General features: G+C 45.4%; 1 protein-coding gene across 2 annotated transcripts; it reads left to right on the forward strand.

Moving 5' to 3' along the window:
* Positions 1–1159: 1159 nt before the first annotated feature.
* On the forward strand, positions 1160–19211 carry LOC138415287 (ADP-ribosylation factor 2). 2 transcript variants are annotated; one of them, XM_069543696.1, is made up of 5 exons: positions 1160–1357; positions 4365–4531; positions 7983–8093; positions 15059–15183; positions 17443–19211. In XM_069543696.1, exons 2-5 carry the CDS (start codon positions 4384–4386, stop codon positions 17602–17604), a joined length of 546 nt encoding a protein of 181 aa, XP_069399797.1. In that variant the 5' UTR covers positions 1160–1357; positions 4365–4383; the 3' UTR covers positions 17605–19211. The 2 variants fall into 2 exon arrangements, with proteins under 2 accessions (XP_069399797.1, XP_069399796.1); XM_069543695.1 differs by having other exon boundaries at positions 1160–1249.
* The last annotated feature ends 2890 nt before the right edge of the window (positions 19212–22101 follow it).

Genomic DNA, 22101 nt, shown 5'->3' on the forward strand with positions numbered 1-22101 from the left:
CTAAGAGTAGGTAGGACCAACTGAGCGGCTAAGCACGGCACAGTACAGCATAGTCATTAGGGCTTCCCAGGTGGCGCTAGTGGCAAAGAACCCACCTGCCAGAGCAAAAGACATAAGAAACGTGGGTTCGATCCCTGGGTTGGGAAGACCCCTGGAGAAGAAATGGCAACCCACTCAAGTATCTTTGCCTGGGGAATTCCATGGACAGAGGAGCCTCGCGGGCTGTCCATAGGGTCGCAGAGTCAGACACGACTGAACCGATTTAGCACACATGCATATACTTCTTGACCAGGAAAGTATTAGGTTAAAAAGATTAAGATGTTATACAGTCCTAGGCTTAAAACTCTGCCCAGCTCCTTTATAAAACAGAAATAATAGTAGACTCCAACTAACGCTGGGCGTTTGGTCACACATATCAAGCCCTTGATATATTTCCTGACAAATTTCACGTGTTCAGTAGATGTTAGTTTTCCAGATTATGTACCATTAGGTACAAATATTTATGGGCATTAGTGAAACAAGATGGCATTGGGGGCTGAGTTACCGACTGCATTTCTCAGGAAGTGAGGACTCTGGTTCTGTACGTCTGAGGAAGGTGCAGGTGGCTAGTATTTTCCCCAACTGTTGAAAATATGTTCAAAATCAGGGCTTGTGTTTAGCTTCAGACTGAACAGGAAATCTTCCTTATGCCTAATTTCGGTGCCGATGACTGGACGTTTCCCACACAGAACGCCGCCTCAAGCTAGTTTCTACTTTTAGCTCAACCCGGGCAAATTTCCTTAAATATCTCTCTGAGCGTGGTCCCGCCCACATGCCCCACCCAGTGGGTCTGAATGCTCCCGGGGTTAATTCAATCCGTGGAATTTTTTCGAGCTGATTGGTGGAGCAAATCGGAAATCTTTTTACTTTTTTGATTGGTCTCACGCAGCCTTGGGGCGGGGCACATGGGCGTGCCTCGCCGGGACGCGGTGAGCTGTCATTGGAAGATGAAACCGGCATTTCCAGAGCTTCGTGCCGTCGCCTAGGTCGCAAGGGGCGGGCCTCCTCCCCTCCCAGGCTTTTATTGTCCTTTACATTGGCCAGACTTCTTGTCACTCACGGAACCTGGAACTCATTGGTACAAAAGCTCCAAGAAGTGGTGGGTGATTGGTTGGCTACTGTTCCCGCCCCGATCCTGTCGCCATTTTACATAGGGGATCAGAAACCCTAAAGGGAGTGGTATTGGTACCGGTGGTCAGTTGGGCGGTTGGTGAGTCGTGGGCTGGGGCGTGAGGGCCGCGGCACTCAAGGGCTGACTGGGTTCTCTCAGCTTCAGAGAAAGGGAGACTGGAGAGAAGCGGGTGGCCTGCAGAAACGGGTGGGTCTCCCTGTCTCTTCGCACTCTGTAGGGCAAGGGCTGCGGGACTCTAGAGGCTTGGCTAGTCCGCTTCGGGGTTGTGAGGCGGGAGGGCGCGGGGGCGGCGCCTCCGCTTTCTCCAGGGCCCGCAGGTCGAGAGGAAGCGGCCTAGCAGCTGGGCAGAAAGGACACTCGGACGCGGTCCCCGGGGGGGGGGGGGGGGGGACACAGCGCGCGTGCCCGCCGGCTGCGCACGCCCACTTGGCCACCCGCTCTGGTTCGCGTCCTGGAGATCTCCCCGCGGTTCTCCCTGATGGACGGTTGGTGCCTGTGTTAGAGGAAGGCGGGCGTGCCAGAGATGCGTCGGGGTCGGCGGCGACTTCCAGAGGGTCTCTAGCAGCTCAGCGGGCTTTGGGCGTCTGAAGCTAGGATGTGTACTGTGCTGTTGGGAAGAGGAATCGAGTGTTTGCTTCATAGGACATCTTAAAATGTACCTCCCCTTCCCTGAAATGTTCCTCACGGTTTTTCTCATCCGTGAGATTAGTCTTTTTCTCTAAAACAAAGACAAGGAATCTTTAATTTTGTCGCCCACAGGATTTTGAGTGTTGCAATGCATTGGACTTCTGTATGCGTTCTGTATGGCCTCCTATGAATAATCAAAGCATTTATCATCATTCTTTGGTTATCGCAGTTTCCCTGTATCTAATTTTTGTTCAGGTTAAATGCTCTGCTCCTTTTCTCATGTCTTAGGATTAAATGTGGGCTTGGACATCATCCATGAAGTTTAGTCGTGAAGGACACGACTAAATTTCAGAGGTGGGGCCTCTGGAATTTGGTGACCTCACCTCTGAGGTCCCTTGGGTCCTGATGAATGGGAGATGGACTGTCCTTGTTCCCTCTCGGCCCTGCTCTGCCAAGGAGTAAAATTTTCCCATAATTAGCAGTTTAAAGGGAAACAAGGATTTTTTATTTTTCTTTGAAGAATCTTTGTAGACTTCAGTAACAAGGTTAGAGTTGTAGTCAGTACTCCTTTTTATTGGATGATAATTGCTTTACAGTATTGGACGGTACTACTTTTAAGTCTTTAATTAGAGTATCAACCGCACACTTCAGATAGGCTGATCTGTTGAAATTAAAGATGTAAATTTCTGCAAAGCTAATCTGAACAACAAATTTGTTTTGACTGTTGCCTTCCTTTATAGAGTCTCTCATGTATTCTACTGAAAAATAAAATATTGAACATTTGTGCAGTTATATGTCAATATGTTGTTGTTCAGTAGCTAAGTCATGTCTTGATTCTTTTTGAACCCATGGACTGCAGCACACTAGGCTTCCCTGTCCTTCAGTGTCTCCCAGAGTTTGTTCAAACTCATGTCCACTGAGTCCATGATGCCATCCAACCATCTCATGCTCTGTTGCCCTCTTCTCCTCCTGCCCTCAATCTTTCCCAGCATCAGGGTCTTTTCCAACCAGTCAGCTCTTCGCATCAGGTGGCCAGAGTATTGGAACTTTGACTTAAGCATCAGTCCTTCCTTTGAATAATCAGGGTTGATTATTGCGGTTATCTTTGGAGGAGTGATAATTGGGAGAGTGCACAAGGAGATCTGGGTGGATGATAATCATCTTGTTTTGATTTGGTTCATGACATTTCACTGAACTGTATGTTAGCGTGTATGTTTATATCTATGTACATTATGTTTCAAAAGCTAATAATTAACAGGTGATCCTGTTGGTGGGAATATAAATTGCTACAGCCACTATGAAGAACAGTATGGAGGTTCCTTAAAAAACTAAAAACAAAGCTACCGTATGACCTAGCAGTCCTACTGCTGGGCATATACCCTGAGAAAACCATAATTGGAAAAGACACGGCTTCCCCCGATGTTCATTGCAGCCCTGTTTACAACAGCTAGGACATGGAAGCAACCTCAGTGTCCATTGACAGATGAATAGATAAAGAAGCTATGGTACATGTATACAGTGGAATATTACTCAGCCATAAAAGTGAACGAAATCGGGTCATTTGTAGTGATACGAATGGACCTAGAGTGTTATACGGAGTGATGTAAGTCAGAAAGAGCAAAAAAACATATTTATATGTAGAATCTAGAACAATGGTGCAGATGAATCTATTTGCAGGGCAGGAATAGAGACAGATTGAGAGAACTGACGTGCACACGGGGAAGTGGGGGTGGAGCCAGTTGGGAGGTTGAAATGACATATGTGTACTACCATGTGAAAAATAGCTGGTGGCAAGTTGCTGTAAAGTACAGGGAGCTCAGCCTGGTGCTGTGTGATGACGGAGAGGGATGGGATGGCGGATGGAGGGAGGGAGACTTTAGAGGAGGGAATATATGTGTACATATATACCGTTGTTGTACAGCAGGAACTAATGCAACATTGTAAAGCAACTATAATAAAAAAAGAAAATGTTTTAAAAAGTGAGGTGATGGTCAACACTGGGTGCTATGGTCTCTCCCCCGAACTTACCTGGTTAATTTCTTTGTTGGCCATGCAGTTTCCCAGTGCTGTTATTTCCTCACCTCTGAAATTTTTTAGGTTCTTTTTTGGGTCTTGATACTGTCTACTGGCCAAAGGCAACTATTAAATTTCTAAGAGGTGTTGATATCTAACCTGCCTTAAGGAGTTTGCTTCACAGTGTAGAATAGACTGGTTTTCTGCTTCACAAGTTCTCATTTCAGAAGTATTAGTTGTATCTGTGGTGGCATTGCTTCCATACTTAGGGTGACGAAAGCCTGCCACCATTGAGACTGGGCTTCCCATACCCCACTTGGATGCTGCAGTGGAAAAGAGAATTTTTTTGGCAAGGCATCAAAAGGCTTAGTTGAGTTTCCCCTCTGAAAACAAAATACTCAGCTCCTTCCTATCCAAACTATACTTGAAATTGTTCAAGTTTTGCTAGGAGCCACCTCTAGTGGAGGCTTGTATTTTCATGTGTATGTCTTGTATTTATGTGTCTATATCTCTGCAAAGAACCATTACTTGACTTGCCTTTCTTTTCCTTCAGGTCACAGAATTCAGAAACAATGGGGAACGTTTTTGAAAAATTGTTTAAAAGTCTCTTTGGGAAAAAGGAGATGCGGATTCTTATGGTGGGTTTGGATGCCGCTGGAAAAACCACCATCTTGTACAAACTGAAGCTGGGAGAGATTGTGACTACCATCCCTACAATAGGTATGTTAACGGCCTGTGACAGGACCAGTGTACACTGCAGTGTGTTGTGCTTTAACAAGCTTCTTATGTTACTGAATTTTTACTTTGGAGAATCTTGTCCACCTCATAAACTTCTTGAGGCCCAAACCGGGTAATATACAATTTCCTAATTGCTTCCTGGTATCTCTGGTACATTGCTAGGTTTATAGGAGAGTCATACAAACAGATTTAGTTGGAACAAATTTAACCCTATCGACTTGACCAAAAAAAAAAAAAGGAAAAGATAATGGTGATTAAAATCAATCTTTCTTCCAGGGGCCTTTCCAAGTGGAAGCATCTCTCCACGCCAAGTATGTTCCTGGCGTTTAAAGATATAGTGTGGAAAAAAGAGAAGGACTTAGCATTTTTTTTTTCTCCTTCACTTTGGCCCACACCAACTACTTGAGGTGGTGGTCCACTGATGAATTTGATTTGTTCCATTGCTGGAGGACAATCTGACAGTGTAGTTATTCCTGCAAACCAGCTCTTATGTTTTGTCGGCCATTTACGGCTTTTGCAAAGGCAGTTTTGACAGAACTTAGTCTGTGCCTCCTGAGCTGCTTCTAAATCCAAACTCCTGAGTGAGAATGGGCTCCCCAGGGGGCCATGTGAATGTCAGTAGTGTTCTGAAAGTTGGATTAGGCACAGGAACCAACTGAGCAACTTCAGAGATTGCAACATTTAAATGAGGAGGAAACCAAACAGAGAAAGTGCTCATACCCATAGCTTTAAAAAATGTTATTAGTCCAAAAAGAAAATAGGATAATTACTTGTTTTTCTTCTTTCATAAAAATAATTCATCCTTCCGTAATGTCATACATACAGAAAAAATATAAACAAATGTTAAAAAAAAAAACCCTGTGATTTTGGTGAATATCCTTTTTTTTTTAAATTTATTTTTGGTTGCACTGGGTCTTCATTGCTAAGCACATTCAAGTTGCAGCAAGCGGGGGCTACTCTCTGGTTGTGGTGCTCACACTTATTACAGCGGCTTCTCTTGTTGCAGAGCACCAGCTCTGGAGCATGGGCTTCGTAGCTGTGGCACGTGGGCTTAGTTGCTCCAAGGCATGTGGGACCGTCCCAGACCAAGAAACAAACCCATGACCCTTGCATTGGCAGGTGGATTCTTAACCTCTAGACCACTGAAAGGTTGCTACTGCAAGCCGTGTGTTATGCCAGGATTCGTGACCTCCAGAGGAGAGGATTTCAATCCGGGATCAGAGACAAGGCTTGACTACTTGGAGCTTTTTGTGTCGCCAAGTTTTATTAAGGTATAACAGAGATAGGGAAAGCTTCTGACATAGACATCAGAAAGGGAAAGAAAGAGTGCCCCCTTGCTAGTTTTTAGCAAGGCATTTTATGTCTGTTGGCAAGCTTCTAATCAGATAAGAGAGACACCTCAAGGCTGAGGGAGTTTCACCAGGCCCCTGTCTCACAGTATGCATTTTTGAGATAGAATGGCAAAAGGTATGCCATCCCCAATCATAAAACAACTGACATGAATACTGGTTTGTTGAGCCATTATCAACCCAAGGTTTGAGAAAAGAAAAAAAAGGTTAGTCTTAGGCAGAACCAGTTTCATCAACAGAGAAAGAAAAAAAACGTCTGCTGCTTGCAGTTTATTTCCCCCTGCTGCATGGGGACCTCTGGCCTCCCTACCTGTTCCCCTCTCACCACCAGGGAAGTCCTGGTGAATATCTCTGTGAAGTCATATGCGTGCCGTTTTCCAACCTACTCTGCATTACACAGCATCTTTGCTTCTCTTCTATGTCTTTACCTCTCTGTGGAATGCTTTCCTACCTTCTTCCTTGCCACCCGCAGCCCCCCCACCCCCACCCCACTGCTTATGTAGCTAAATGCCAGCTTATTCTTTAGTCTCAGTTTAAGCCTCGTTTCTCAGGGATGCCTTTTCTGAGATGGTTTCTTGGATGGTTTTCCCCTGTTGTAAGTTTCCATAGCAACCTGAACATCTGAGTAACTCTCAGCACGTTTGTCATTGCTCACTCACTACCTCTCTTCCAAAAGTGTAAATAAGAGCAGAAACCATATCTGCCTTGCTCACCACTGTTCTCAAGTTCCTAGCAAAACGCCTGGCACATGGTGGATGCGCAGTAAACGTTTGGTGAATGGATTGCGGTAGATCATTGAACTAATGGCCTCCGATGAATCATGCCCCTCATGTGAGGGGGGCTGTGACCCCCTAGCCACAGCCCTGCACAGTCCCCTTCCACAGTGATACTGGGCATGGCCATATGACATACTTTGGCCAAGGGCACAGCAGCAAATGTGATTCACACAGAGATTGGATAAGAGCTTGTGCCTTGGGGTTTGCCCTTTTGGAACACTACCACCACCATATGAGGGAGCTCAGTGTTCCTTGAAAATAAAAAGATCACCTGGAGAAGAGAAGTCCAGCCTACCCCCCAGAGGACTCTGCAAGAGGAAGTCCAGGCAACCTACTGAGTTGGGGACGGGGGAGAATCATTGTTCTAAGCCACGTTCTAAATAATAACCAATACAGATCAATCTCCAGTTTTAGAAACTAGATAGTATGTGGCTCTATGTTTAACAAATTTCCACTGATGGATGATTAGGTTATGTGCAACAGTTCTATGTAAACGATCCTGATCATTCGAAGACCAGTCAAACGTGGCTGAGCTCACTAAGGAGACTGAGAAGGTACAGCCAGAGAAACATAAGGAAAATGGGAAGCCAGGGAGGAGTTTTCAGGAGGGAATGAACAGTAGTGTCAGATAAAAAATCAAATTATGTAAGAACTGGAGAGCTGTTGATGGATTCTCAACCTTGCTGACCTCGGTGAGACCATAAAGCGTGGTGAAGCAGAGCTAAGGTGTAATGGGTAAGAGGTAACAAAGTTTGACTTTAAAAAGGAGAAAGGCGTGATTGCAGGTGATGACGTGGAGTCAAGGAAGGGTCTCTTTGAAGGATGTACTTTTACGTTCTAAGCCTGCTGAGGAGAACAGGTTGGAGATTTCGAATGGGGCAGAGAAGAGCAATAGTAGAAGGTTCCAGACAGCATGGGTGGGCCGGATCCAGCCCATGGGTGGATGGACTCAGCACTGGCTGCTTCCGTGTTCCAAGAGGGAGGGAGAGGAGTGTGGATGAAGAGGTAGGTGGGTTTCTGTGGTGTGCGGTGGGAGGCAGAAAGCAGCCCTATCGATGGCTTCTGTCTGCTCTGAAGTCTGCTGGAAGAGCTGCTGGCAGAGAGGGAAAGGAGGTATCAGGTGGGAGACACCTGTCATGATGCACAGAGAGCAAGCTGACTTAACACGTTCTGTTTTGTAAGCTATAGATCTTTGACTGGCAAGCTGCTTCATAAACGAAAAATACTGTCCAAATGTTAGCTGAAGTTATTTTGAATTGTTGAGCCAGCAAGTCTGCATTAAACACTCTCCCCATCTTCCCCGTGTAGGTTTCAACGTGGAGACAGTAGAATATAAAAACATCAGCTTCACAGTCTGGGATGTCGGCGGCCAGGACAAAATCAGACCTCTGTGGCGACATTATTTCCAGAACACACAAGGTAGAGATTATCCAGTTTCTCGCCTTGCAACCATTTCTGTTAAATGCATCTAAAGATGGGTACTTGAAGCAAAACCTGTGGCACCCTGCTCTATTTGGACTGTCTTCCTTCTCTTTCAATGACCCACTTAAATTTACTGGGGAGGTTTCTTTTGAGAAGTGGTCCCTGCCTTCTTTGGAAAAATACTTGGGCTTCAATGCTTTACACAGGCATCTCCTCTTAATCTAGGACAGTTATAAAATGGTTGTCCTGATGAGTTTCATCTTTTGGTTAATTGAAAGTGCCTTCGATGAAGTACCAATTTTTAAAGAATTTGAATTCTGTAAACTCCTTTAAGCCGGTTGAGAATATCTGAAAAATCATGCGTAACGAGAGAAAGAGAGAGAGAGCAATGGTTGGAAACCCAAACCCAGCATCCTGTGTGGCCATAGTCCCTTCCAGCTTCCCTGTTATCCTACAAGTACATGAACAGGCACGAATATCCTAGATCACTGCCTTGTTTCCTTTTTACTGGATTTTTAAACGTTGGGGTTATAATGTGTCCCATATCAGTCTCTCTGAGTTTTTCCATTGATTATATTTTGGATAACCTTATAGATATTGCCTATCCAGAGATCCATAAGCTGTTCAGATAGTTTTTACACCCTCATTCTCAAACCATCTGGCATCCACATACTCATTTCAGAATTTACTTGGAGTCTTTTCATTTTGAAAATTCTACTACTGATGGTGGGTGTTTTCAGTGCATATGTTTCATAGTAATGACCCATATTTGTCTGTCTTTTCAGTCCAAATGCCCAGGTCGACTGCCCCTTTATATTGTATATCATTATTTTAGTGATGACTTTTAACACTTAAGTCTCTTTGTAGTTACTGCCTCAACCTATAGATTTAGAACGTCTTTCCTCAGAATAGTGTATGTATCTTTTCTTTTTTCACTTATATTAGTGGGAAGTTGAAAACAAAAAACAAAGAAGATACATAACACATGCCCATGTACCCATTACCCAGCTTCAAAAGTTATCGGCATTTTGCCCAGAGTACATTATAGCAAATGATGCCTCTTATTCATCATTCTTCAGTGTTTATTTTAAACTGATAAAACTTTTTGATTTCAGTATTTATTTAGCTGAGCCAGGTCTTCCTGAGGCCCACGGGATCTTCAGTTGCAGCATGCGAACTCTTAATTGCGGCACATGGGATCTAGTCCCATGACCAGGGATCAGACCCAGTCCCCCTGCATAGGGAGCATGGAATCTTAGCCACTGGCCCACCATAGAAGTCCCTAAAGCTTTTTAAAAAAAACTTAATCTCCATGCATTATCCCACTTCCAAAATTAATATCCTTTCTTTACTGTGTGGTATCCAGCTCTTGGGGGATTCCCTAGCGGTTCAGACAGTAAAGAGTCTGGTCTGCCTGCAATGTAGGGGACCGGCATTCAACCCCTGGGTCGGGAAGATTCCCCCGGAGAAGACAGTGGCAACCCACTCCAGTATTCTTGCCTGGAAAATCCCATGGGTGGAGGAGCCTGGCAGGCTGTAGTTCGTGGGGTCATAAAGGGACACGCCTGAGCGACTTCACTTTTACCCAGTCCTCCAGTTCCACATTGGACTTGGTTGCATCGGGAATCAAAGTTTACACATTGCATTTCATTTCCTGTCTCTCTAGTCTCTTATTCTACAACAGTTTATCCCTCCACTGTTTTCTGTCTTTCCATCTGCATTTATTAGCTGAAATCCTTCTAAATAAAGAATTCTTTTATTAAATATTTGGTTTCTCTGAAATATAGTTTATATAAGAAAGGCAGGAAAAAGATATAATTCTTTCCCTTTATTGATTTCCGGAGAAACAGTTTGATGGCCCTAGCGGCCTTCCATGATGTTAGTGTTAGCCACTCAGTGTGTGCCACTCTTTGTGACCACGTGGTCTGCAGCCTGCCAAGCTCCCCTGTGCATGGAATTCTCTAGGCATGGAATTCTTCCCTGATGACGCTCAGATTTTTATGTCTTATAATTCAATCTGTTGCAGACAATATACGTTTTGACACTTAGTTGTTGTTGTTGAATCACTAAATTGTGTCCAACTCTTTTGCAACCCCCATGGACTGTAGCCTGCCAGGCTTCTTTATCCATGAGATTTCCCAGGCAAGAATACTGAAGCGGTTTGCTTCTCTCCGGGGGATCTTCCTGACCTAGGGATTGAACCCATGTATCCTACATTGGCAGGCAGATTCCTTACTACTGAGCCACCTGGGAAGCCCGCTCAGTGTACTGATTCAAATGTTAATCTCATCTAGAAACACACTCACAGACACACCCAGAATACCATTTGACCAAATGTCTGGGCACCCTGTTGCCCAGTCCAGTCGACAGATAAAATTACAGATAAAATTAACTATCCAGAGTCAAAATACTAGAGGTTTCATGTCCTCATTCTCTGAAGGGTTCCCTTCTCCCACACTTTTAAGAGTTGTCACACTCAGTCACCAAGTAGAAATGCCTTTTTATTTTCAGTCTTTATTTATAGCAAGCCTAATTTTATTGAGTTTCAGTAGCTATTGCTTCAATGGTAGGGAACTGGCTATATTCTAGGACCTTCGAGTGGGTGGTTTGGACTCTTCATGAAATAAGCAAATGGGGCCTCTGAAGAATGGATTTTCTGTTTGGTGGGTCCAGACATTGCAGCCACTAGTAATCTTAGATGTTGCCCTTATTTTTCCTGCACCTCTGCAACAGACAGGCTGTCTTTTTTATTTAAAATTTTCTTCTTCATCAGTATGTTGAGCAAAACAGACTTAATGATAGCTTAGCTCCCAATTAAGATAGTGAACTAGGTGTAGACTGGAATGTGAACTATTTACGGGATTTCTTAGTTGATTTATCATATGTGTGCTCAGTTGTGTCCAACGCTGGGACCCCATGGACTGTAGCCCACCAGGCTTCTCTGTTCATGGAATTCCCCAAGCAAGAATGCTGGAGTGGGTTGCCATTTCCTGCTCCAGGGGATCTTCCGACACAGGGATTGAACCCGTGTCTCTTGTGTCTTCAGCGTTGGGAGGTGGATTTTCTTAGAGAAGGCATAAAATAGTTCATTAGATAGGCCGTTAGTTGTGATGTGGAAAGATTTTTCTCCTTGATTTAGGTTCTATTATTTTAATTTGCTAAATAGCAATGTATTTATATGGTTTAAAATTTAAAGAAGTGAAAGTATACAGTGCGGAGTCACCACCTCCTTCCTGCCCCCAAACCACCCAGTTCCTCTTCCCATTTTTATTTCTTGTTTATCTTCCAAAGATATTTTATGCATATATAGGCAGCTGTGGATACATATTTCTACCCACTTCTAAAAACAAACCACAGCACAGTTCATTGGTTATTTTACCTTTTTTAAGGTTTTCTTAGTTCAGAAGTGTAGTGAGTCTGTTGCTGGGTTCTTTTGTTTCTCACACAAGGATCTAAATAAAAAGAGTATAAAATTGGGCCTAATATTGATAAACCTTGATTTTTTTATTAGGAATGGCCAATGGATCATATGTCAGCTTCTACCCTGTCAGTTTTGCATGGGAGACTAAGGGTCTCCTAAGAATTCAGGAAAACCGCCTTTGCTCAGCTGTGATCAGAGTCCAGAGACTTACTGGCAGCCTATCAAGTCTTTGGGGGGAGTTTTGAACATTCTGCATTTTTTGGGTCTGATGTGATGTAACAGACATGACTTTGACTCTCATGTAAGCCCCAGACGGTCAGAAGCTGTGGGCGCTCCAGTCTGCTGGAGGGGGCTGTTGTGGGCAGCTGGTCAGGCAGCTGTTGGGTGGGCCTGGGAAGCATAGGGGTGTCAGGGGCTGGGGAAGGGGTGTGTGGAAAGGGCCGAGGGCCAGCACAAGTTTTCCCTCCTAGACACAGTGGTGAGGTCTCAGTGTGAGAAGGAACCCGGAGGTCATCTCATCCCACTGTGCTTTTCCCACCAGCAGAGTCCCTTCTTTGGGCTCCTGCAAGTGGCCGCTGAAGCTGCCCACAAGCATCTCCAGTGAGGGGCAGGCCTCTTGAGGCGGCCCACGGCACCTGCAGTTCTGTTAACTCTTTTTAAAAAAAATTTTTAATTTTAAAAAATCTATTTACTTCTTTGGCTGCATCAGGTCTTAATTGTAGCTTACGGGATCTTTGTTACATCACGTGGGTCTTTCATCCTCTCTAGTCATGGCGCGAGGGCTTCATTGCTCTGTGGCACGTGGGATCTTAGTTCTTCAACCAGGGATTGAACCTGAGTCCCCTGAGTTGCAAGGCAGATGCTTCACCATTAGACCACTAGGGAAGTCCCCTGTTGACTCTTTATCACCTCAACCTCCTGGAGTTGTACCCACGGATCTTCCATCTACTTCCAACAAGTTGAACCTCTATATGTCATAGCTTTTAGATATTTGAAGACAGCCATCAGTCCCCTCGGTGAGTCTTTGCCCTAGGCAGAGCACTCCCAGTTACATACGTTGTTTTTCGTATGACATAGTATCTAATTCCTTTGCCTTCCTCATCAGTCTTTGCCCTTCCAGTTCTTCTGTGTCTTAGAGTGTGGGGTCGGCACCGACCACGTAACACGCCCGGGATGTTCTGACTCATGTACTGTAGCCTAGGCTTTTTTTGCCCATATTTTAGAGACTGAGCTGCTCTCTCTTCTGTTGATAGAGCCTTCACTGTTATTAAATAGTTCTTCTGGCAGCCACTTCCTATTTTTGTCTGCCAGAGGGCTTATTGTCAGCTAACCACCCAGTTCTTACCACCATTAACGTCACATGGACCACTGCTCAGAGCGTCTTCCCCATCCTGTATGTGGATTGTGTGCTGAGTTCCTCCTGGGCACCGCCTCGGGAGACCCCGTGGCCCCAGCTCTTCCGCCAGCCAGTGTGGCAGTGACCAGGTCTGTGCAGGCTTCAGCCACCTTTGCTCAGATACAATGCACCAGTCCCGTTCTTTGACCCATCTCTTGCTTCCTGGGATTTCTCTTCTGCTGTAGTGTGGAATGCTGCAAAGATTCCTGACACCAATTGCCTGGGGTTGGGCCATGCTTCACAGGTTAAGGGCAGAAGACACCTTCACTGCAGATGCCAGCTGCAAATTCAGGGCTCCCCAGACCACCCTCACTTTATCACAGCTGTTCACAGTGATGCTAAAGCTGAAGCTCCAGTACTCTGGCCACCTCATGCGAAGAGTTGACTCATTGGAAAAGACTTTGATGCTGGGAGGGATTGGGGGCAGGAGAAGAAGGGGACAACCGAGGATGAGATGGCTGGACGGCATCACTGACTCAATGAATGTGAGTCTGAGTGAACTCCAGGAGTTGGTGATGGACAGGGAGGCTTGGCGTGCTGCGATTCATGGGGTCGCAAAGAGTCGGACACGACTGAGCAACTGAACTGAACAAATTTGGCAGTTCCCAGTGAGAAGGAAATGGCAACCCACTCCAGTGTTCTTGCCTGGAGACTCCTAGGGACGGGGGAGCCTGGTGGGCTGCCGTCTATGGGGTTGCACACAGTCGGACACGACTGAAGCGACTTAGCAGCAGCAGCAGCAGCAGTGTTCCCTCAGGTTCTTTTTGTTTGTTTGTTTGTTTGTTAATTGGCTGCACCAGGTCTTAGTTTCGGCATGTGGGATCTAATTCCCAGACCAGGATTGAACCCATGCCCCCTGCATTGGAAGCCTGGAGTCTTAACTACCAGGGAAGTCCCTCTTCAGATTCGGTCTTCATTAAAACAACTCACAGGACTCAGATTGCTACGCTTAAGCTCCAGTTTTATTATATGGCAGAGGGATACAGATGAACCAGCCGAAGGAAGAGATGTATGTGGGAGGCACACAAGGTACACAGGGCTTGTGTTGTCCTCTTCCCATGGGATCAGGGTGTTACCCTGTGGCCCATAGAGGGGCTACATACACAGAGTGCTGCCAACCAGGGAAGACTGTCTCAACTTGGATGTTCACAGATTTTTATTGGGTCTTTTTCATGTAGGCATGATGTAGAAATGAAGTAACTAAACCTGAGCCTAACCTTTTCTCTCTTTATTCTTTAAAAAATGTGTATTGGAGTGTAGTTGCCTTACAACCTTGTATTCGTTTCTGCTATACAGCAAAATGTGTACATATACTTACATCCCCTCCCTTTTGGACTTCCTTCCGGTTCAGGTGACCACAGTGCATTAAGTAGTTCCCTGCGCTATAGAGTAGGTTCTCATTAGTTATCTCTTTTATGCATAGTATGAGTATATGTGTCAACCCCGATCTCCCAGTTCCTCCCCCTTCTCTCCGCATGGTATCCATATATTTGTTTTTTATATCTGTGTGTCTATTTCTGCCTTGCAAATAGGATCATCTATACCATTTTTCTAAATTCCACATATATGCATTAATGTACAGCTTTGGTTTTTCTTTCTGACTTACTTCATTCTCTATGACAGCCTCTAGGTCCGTGTTTCTACAAATGAGCCCATTTTATTCCTTTTAATGGCTGAGTAATATTCCGTTGTATGTATGTATTGCATCGTCTTTACTCATTTCTGGGTTAATGAGCATTTAGGCTGTTTCCATGTCCTGGCTGTTGTAAATAGTGCTGCAGTCAACATTGGGGTACATGTGTCTTTTTGAATTATGGTTTCCCTGGGTATATGCCCAGTAGTGGGATTGCTGGGTCATACCGTAGTTCTGTTTTTAGTTTTTTAAGGGATCTCCATGCTGTTTTCCATAGTGGCTGTATTCTCTGTCTACTCTTGTTATTGTTGATCTGTTGAGGGGCCATGGTGCCTCTGAAAAAGGCTGGTTGGGTGTCCAGCAGGCTTCCCAACTCTGGAGATTCTACATGTGCTTCCGTATTGATTGCTTTCAGTGAAACCACACACGTAAACAGGCAGAGGCTGTCAGGACGTGTGAACAGCTACCCTCCCCAGGTTCAGATTACTAACACGCTGCTGCTTTCCATTCAGGTCTGATTTTCGTGGTCGACAGTAATGACAGAGAGCGGGTCAATGAAGCCCGAGAAGAACTAACCAGAATGTTAGCCGAAGACGAGCTCAGAGATGCGGTCTTATTGGTGTTTGTAAATAAACAGGTATGTCACTAGCTTTCTAAATCCTGGGACTGAAAAGTGCTACCAGCTGCTCGCTTTAAAAATAGAGATATTTAATTAGCTGCCTGCCTCCCTCTCGCCAGTCCCTCCCGTAACCTTCCCCTCCACCTCCTTTTTAGCTTGGGTCTTATATTGGTTCACTCGCTCAGCAAACATCCACTGAGCATTCACTAAGATCCAGGCATTGTTTGGGGTATTGGTGATACAGCAGTGAACCAGACAGAAATCCCTGAGTTCATGGAGTTTGCATTCTAGTAGGTAGAACGTCAGTCAGTAACAGATATGTCCTATGTCTGGGGGGAGTCATGGGTAAAGGGGCAGGTGTGGAGAAGGATCAGAGGGCCCCTCTGATAAGAGGATGTCTGATCAGATGACATCTAGCTGCCATATAGCACAGAGAGCTGAGCTCAGCTCAGCACTCTGTGATGACTTAGGAAGGTGGGGTGGGTGGGAGGGAGGGCGTATATGTATACGTACAGCTGATTCACATCATTGTACAGCAGAAACTAACACCACATTTAAAGCAATTACACTCCATTTAAAAAATAAATAAGCTATAAGCATACGTTGTACAACACAAGGAATACAGCCTATGTTTTATAATAAGTATAAATGGAGTATAACTTGTAAAATTGTGAATCATTATATTGTATATCGTATACCTGTAAGCTATATAATATTGTACATCAACAATATTTTAATAAAAAAAAAAAGACGACCCCTGAAGGCCCTCAGGAAGGGAGCCCGACTATTCTAGGAAGAGCAAGGCAGCCAGTGCAGCTGGGGTGGAGTGTGGGGTGGGGGGGTCAGCAAAGGGGGAGCTGAAATTGGATGATGTGGGGCCAGTCCTTGAGGAAACTCGGCTACCATGTGAATAACACAAAACAGTAAAAGTTGAGGTAGGAGAAAGATGTGGAACCATCCAGCCTCAGGACAAGAAGCTGAAGTAAGGGTGGAGAGGAAGGTGGAATCCTGTGGAAGTTGCCAGCCGGAGATGAACAGTCGCATTCTGATGCATTTCCCCCTGCTTTCTCCTCCACGAGTACACTCGTTATGGAATTGAGATCTTACATCTTGCCAGTGTTGCATCCTGTTTCGTCTTTCAGATTTATCAGAGGCATGTTCTCTTGTCATCTAGCTCTTTGTAAGCACTATTTTAAACGGTGGGGGCATCATCATTCACTTGGCCATTACCCCACCGTTAGATTGGATGCCACTTTGAGGTTCATTAGTGCACCTGGACTTTGATAAAAGAAAACGTTTGTTCTTTTTAATTATAGAACCAGGACACGTTCAGGGTATAGATCTACAGACGATTCACAATATCGAGTGAAACATTCCAGCCCCACTTTGCAGGATAAAAACGTTGTTAAATTCCTTACATTTCTCTCCAGAGCTTATTCTGCACTCGGTTTTGCCACCTGCTTCTTAGCCTATCTTTGATGTCCTTCCAAATCATTGTCTAGATCTACTTTGTTCTTTTTTTTTTTCAAAACCTGTAGCTCCTGCGTTGGAAGCTCAGACTCTTAACCACTGGACTGCCAGGAAAGTCCTCAGATCTACCTTGCTCTTTCATGCTAATTTATTCAAATTTGGTTTCAGCTTACTACATGCCAGACACAGTTCTAGGCACTAGGAATATGTCAGAGACCAAGATAGACAGAGATTCCTTCCATGGTAAAACTTGCGTTCTAGTTATAGGAGGCAGGTAATAAACATACTAAGTCAGTCAATTTTGTAATACAGTAAACTTGCAGTGAGGGCTATATTTAAAACAGTGAAGCAGGACAATCAGGAGGGGTCACGGGGGCACAGAGACCTTGCAGAGCGTCCTGAGAACTTGGGCTCTTACACTGAGAGAGACAAAGCTGTTGCAAGGTGTTAATAGGAGAAGGACTGGATGTGACTTCACTGACCGCCAGGTTGAGGATAGACTTTTCCGGGAGGAAGAGCAGAAGTGGGGAGACCAACTCAGAAGTAATTTCAATACTCCCAGTGAGAAACAGTCAGACTCTAAATATATTTTGCAGGTAGAGCCAATGGGCTTTCCCAGCGTGGAGCTGTGAGAGTGGAGAGAGAGAGGGAAGGAAAAATTGAAGGGCTATTTGAAGGTTTGAGGCCTGAGCCTCTAGGCGGCCAGAGATAAGACTGGGGGTTAAGGGCAGATGTTGGGGAAGAGCATGGTATTTCATTACGTGGATGGTACACTGCTGAACTGACGTTTTAATATTCTCTTCCAAGGATCTTCCCAATGCTATGAACGCAGCAGAGATAACAGACAAGCTTGGCTTACATTCCCTCCGCCAGAGAAACTGGTACATTCAGGCCACTTGTGCCACCAGTGGAGATGGGCTTTATGAAGGCCTGGACTGGCTCTCCAACCAGCTCAAAAACCAGAAGTGACGGGAGGTGCCGCGTTCCCCGTGCGTCGTGGCAAAGTCAGCTGGCCTCTTGTGTGTGCGTGTGTGCGTGTGAGGAGCCGTGTGGGTGTGTGGCCGGGCGTGGGAGCAGCTTTCTCACATAGTGCCTTATACACGCTCTAAAGAAACCAGTCTTACATGTTAAGAACAACCAGTGTTCCACTTTCTACGCTACCTTCCATTTCAATAGCTTTGATGACCAGCTTTGCAGTCCATGGGGGAGTCCCAAGGGCTCCCCCATGCCCGAGAGCCAGACTGGTCTTTGTGATGGAAAAGTTGGGGGAGGGTGAGCCATGGACTGCCTCCACTTGTGTGATCTTGGCCCAGGCCAGGGGTCTCTGCACACCTGGGGATCCTGTTAGACTCTAGCATCCTTTTGTTAAAAAAAAAAAGGAAGGCTCAAATTAAAAAGGCCCTTGCTTACCACAGATGTAAAGTTCAGGTGTGAACTTGTTATTTTCTAGCCCAGAGGTCCTGATTTAATATACTTTACTGAGAGAAATCAGTGATCTTATTCTATGAGAAGAAAAAAAAACCCATAACACTAGACCCTGTAACACTAGAAAATCTTCGAATCCTTCCTTCCTTTGACTCTTATTTGCCAAATGGAGACCCTCTGGGGTGGGCACCCAGCACGTGGCAAGGCTCTTTGCCAGGGCCGCCCCGCCACGCCCCAGGCTGGGTTAAAGAGGGGTGATGCCTTCGTGTTCCTCGTCACCTCTCTGAGGCTGCTGCCCCCACTCCTCTGCTCGGCGCCGAATGTTCTCCGCCTGAAGCAGGAGCTTGGCTCCCCAAATGGAAGCAGAACCATGTACAGTATGTTAGTCCAACTTGCGGTTTGGGTTAGCTGCTCTTCCTAGAACCACACACCCGGGAGTTCTGAGAGTTTATGAGAGAATCAAGGGGTTAAATCTGGGCAGCGAGACGCCCGGCAGTCAAGTTGTTTGGTGCTAAATTTTGCCATGAAGGATGTCTCATCCAGGCCACTCTGTGGCACTGGGACTCCCTCTTGTGGTTGGCAATCATGGAATTTTCCATGCCATGGAATCATGGCAAACGTGGAAATGTGCTCTATGTTATACTCAAAATAGAGGTAACAACGACCTGAAAACGAGCTGGGTTCACTCAGTAGTCTAGAGCTGTTTCGTCCAGACAGCTGTTGTCCAAATTTGTACCTAAGCTCTTCCACGACTACCTTTTAAAACTGCTTTTTTAAAACAAACAAACAAAAAAAAAACTCTTAAATCACAGAGGAGGAGAGTGTAAAATGAATTTTATCAAAAGTAAACCTTGCTGATAACCATGAAGTTGCTATGACTCGGAAGAAATTTCATGCTGTGATCAATGTGATCAATGTTTTTCCTTAAGACATTGACTTTAAAGAATGTTCCTTGCAGTACTGGCAACAAAGTCCAGATTTGATTTTTAAACCATGCAATTAAGTCCTGAGAAATATTTAGATTGTGCGCCTCAAACTGGCAGGAAGTGTGTCTTACACTTTTGTATTTATGCTTAGTGCGTGTGCCCATGCTGGGCCTCATCAAACACTTGTTAATTGGTTGGACAATAAAGACTTGCTTTGGAAGGAGAGGACAGCCATGTGCTTCCGGATGTCTTGAGCATCTTTAGAATTCCTTCCCCTCTTCATCTCAGCAGACGTGCTGTTAAAAACTCCCAGGGCACTTGTACAAAAGGCAGAACATCCCGGGGTGCTGTCTGGGCCCTCCTGCCTTCAGCAGCGCTCCTCATTCTTACCTTCCATGATGCTTGGAACTGCTGAGGTCTTCCTCTGAATTTGGAGCTGATGATTTATGGTTAGTGGATCAGTGGAGGCACTTCAGTGTGGTGCCTTTGAGCAAAGGCTTGGGTCCCTGAAAGCCATATTCACATCCCACCTATGTCCTCACTAGCTGCCTGGCATCAGGCCTGTCATTCTTTGCCTCCCTATCCCTGAGCCTCCGTTTGCTTAACTGTTAGATGGGCATAATAATGCCTACTTCATAGGGTTGTGAGGATGAAATGTCTCAGACCTTTGTTTTCCTTGCCTGGTGTTTCCCTGAGGGTATTTTGATATCTCAAGTGTGAACAGCAGTGCTGGCCACAAATTGATCTGCATCTTTTTTTTTTTTTTTGGCTATGTCATGTGGCCTATGGGATTTTAGTTCCCCAACCAGGAACTGAACCCAGGCCCATGGCAGTGAGAACACAGAGTCCTAACCACCAGACCTCCAGGAAATTCCCTGATCAGCATTATTTATAGGAGCAGTGAAGTGGGATGGGATAGGGCTATATTTAATCTCTCCCACTCTATTCACCTTCTAATCCCATTGAATCCCCTGTCCTTTTCTAACTTGGGAAGTGGTAAGATGACCAGTTGGGATGCTTGTTTAAAAAAGCGTGTTGCTATGTCCCGCACTTAATTTTTTTTTCTTACTTTTAGCATATTCAGAGTTGTACGACCAGCACTACTAATTTTAAACTATGTTCATCACCCCTCAAAGAAAACCTGGATCTATTCCCTAATCCTCCCTTTCCTATGGCCCCTGGCCACTGTTTTATCTACTTCTGTTTCTGTGGGTTCGCCCATTCTGGGCAGGTGTGGGTCCTAGGTAGTTGCTTCCTGAAGCCATGAGTTGCTGTTGGCTTGAACACAGCATCAGTCCTGAGGCATCAACCTGCAGACAGGTGAGGCAGAGCCCCAGGGAAGAGACTGCCTCACAGGTGACCCTGAAATTTATTACCTTGAAACGGAAAGGAGTGCTAATAATTACGCAGGGGTACAAGGCATACCCAGGGATGTATGGTTACCCTCAGAATGGAGAGAGCTTTGAATCTGGAATCAAAGTCACTCCCCACCCCACCCCCCCGCCCCGCCCCCAATTTCCCCACCTGGAAGGAAGTTCCTAGGCTTACCTGGGGGACAGCTCTGTGTGAATACCAAGAATACAGGGGTAATTGGGGGATCCATGAGTCAATTCTATATGTGATTTGATCTATTTGAAACAATACCTTAACAGAGCTGAGAATATTCACAGGTGAGTTGCTTGAGACAGGTGGCTTTTTACTCCTGTGGAGGCCGGTTTCAAGTGACATGAAGCATAATAACTTGAGAAGATCTGAGTTCTTTGTCCATAGGTATCTGGAGGCCGTCAGTACACAGACAATCTGACAACGTGCTCTGGAGACCCTTTTTTTCCTTTGAAGTTTTCGATACTCCACCTTTTTTGGCAGCAGCTTTATTGAGATACATTTCCATGAATTCACAGATTTTCTTCAGTCATATCCTATTGTGCAACCATCGCTGCAGTCAATTTTGTTCATTTATTTGGCTGTGTCAGGCCTTAGTCACAGCACTTGGATCTTTGCTGCCAAGATGTAGCATCTTTTGTTGTGGGCCACGGGCTCACGGACCCAGTAGTTGCGGTGCAAGGGCTTAGTTCCTCCTCAGCATGTGGGATCTTAATTCCCCAACCAGGGATCGAACCCTCGTCCCCGGCATTGCGAGGCAGACTTAACCGCTGGACCACTAGGGAAGTCCTATTTTATTTCTTTGGCCCCACGCAGCACGTGAGGTCCCAGTTCCCTGACCAGGAATGGAACCCATACACTGGAAACACAGAGTCTTAACAACTGGACTGTCACGAAGTCCTGCAATCAACTTTAGAAATTTTCATCGCTCTGAAAAGAGACCCTGCAGCCTGTAGCAGTCACTGCCCATTTTTTTTCATACCTCTCAACCCAAGGCCGTTACTAACCACTGGTCTCCTTTCTATCTAGAGTTAGGAGGACACTTTAAACTTTACTTTTTAACCACCAGCTGGTCTTTGAGGCGTGTCACACTAAGAACTTTTCTCCTATTTTGTTTTCATTATTTTACTCTAATACACAGCATAGGAGGGTTTCCCTGCTGGCTCAGACAGTAAAAGAATCTGCCTGCAAGGCAAGAGACCCAGCTTCGATCCCTGGGTCAGGAAGATCCCTTGGAGAAGGGAATGGTTACCCACTCCGGTATTCTTGCCTGGAGAATTCCAAGGACAGAGGAACCTGGCGGACTACAGTCCATGTGGTCACACAGAGTCGGACACCACTGAGCATGCGTGCATGCGTGCAGCTTCCTCCTGCACCGGCTGCCGCTAGGTGGTGCTGCTGCTCCACCTGACTGACGCACAGCCCTGGATGGAGTGGGCCAAGCGTGGGCAAATCCGTTTTCTTGCCTGGCCACGGAGAATGACCCAGAAAACTACAGCTAGGAATATTCCTGGAAGAGAAAGACAAAACGGGCACCCACTGTACCCAGGAATTGTGAGTGCCAATAATAATAAAGGTGGCAGCAACAGTTGTTGATTGTGAAGAATTAATCTCTATTTACTGCGCATAGTGGGTACTGTTCTAGACACTGCACACATCATCTCTAATTGTCACACCCAGCAAGTCGTGTATTGTATCTGCTTTACAAAGCAGGGAACCAAGGATATAAAGT

The sequence above is a fragment of the Ovis canadensis genome, chromosome 11, assembly GCF_042477335.2.
Source record: "Ovis canadensis isolate MfBH-ARS-UI-01 breed Bighorn chromosome 11, ARS-UI_OviCan_v2, whole genome shotgun sequence".
NCBI classification, from domain to species: Eukaryota; Metazoa; Chordata; class Mammalia; order Artiodactyla; family Bovidae; genus Ovis; species Ovis canadensis.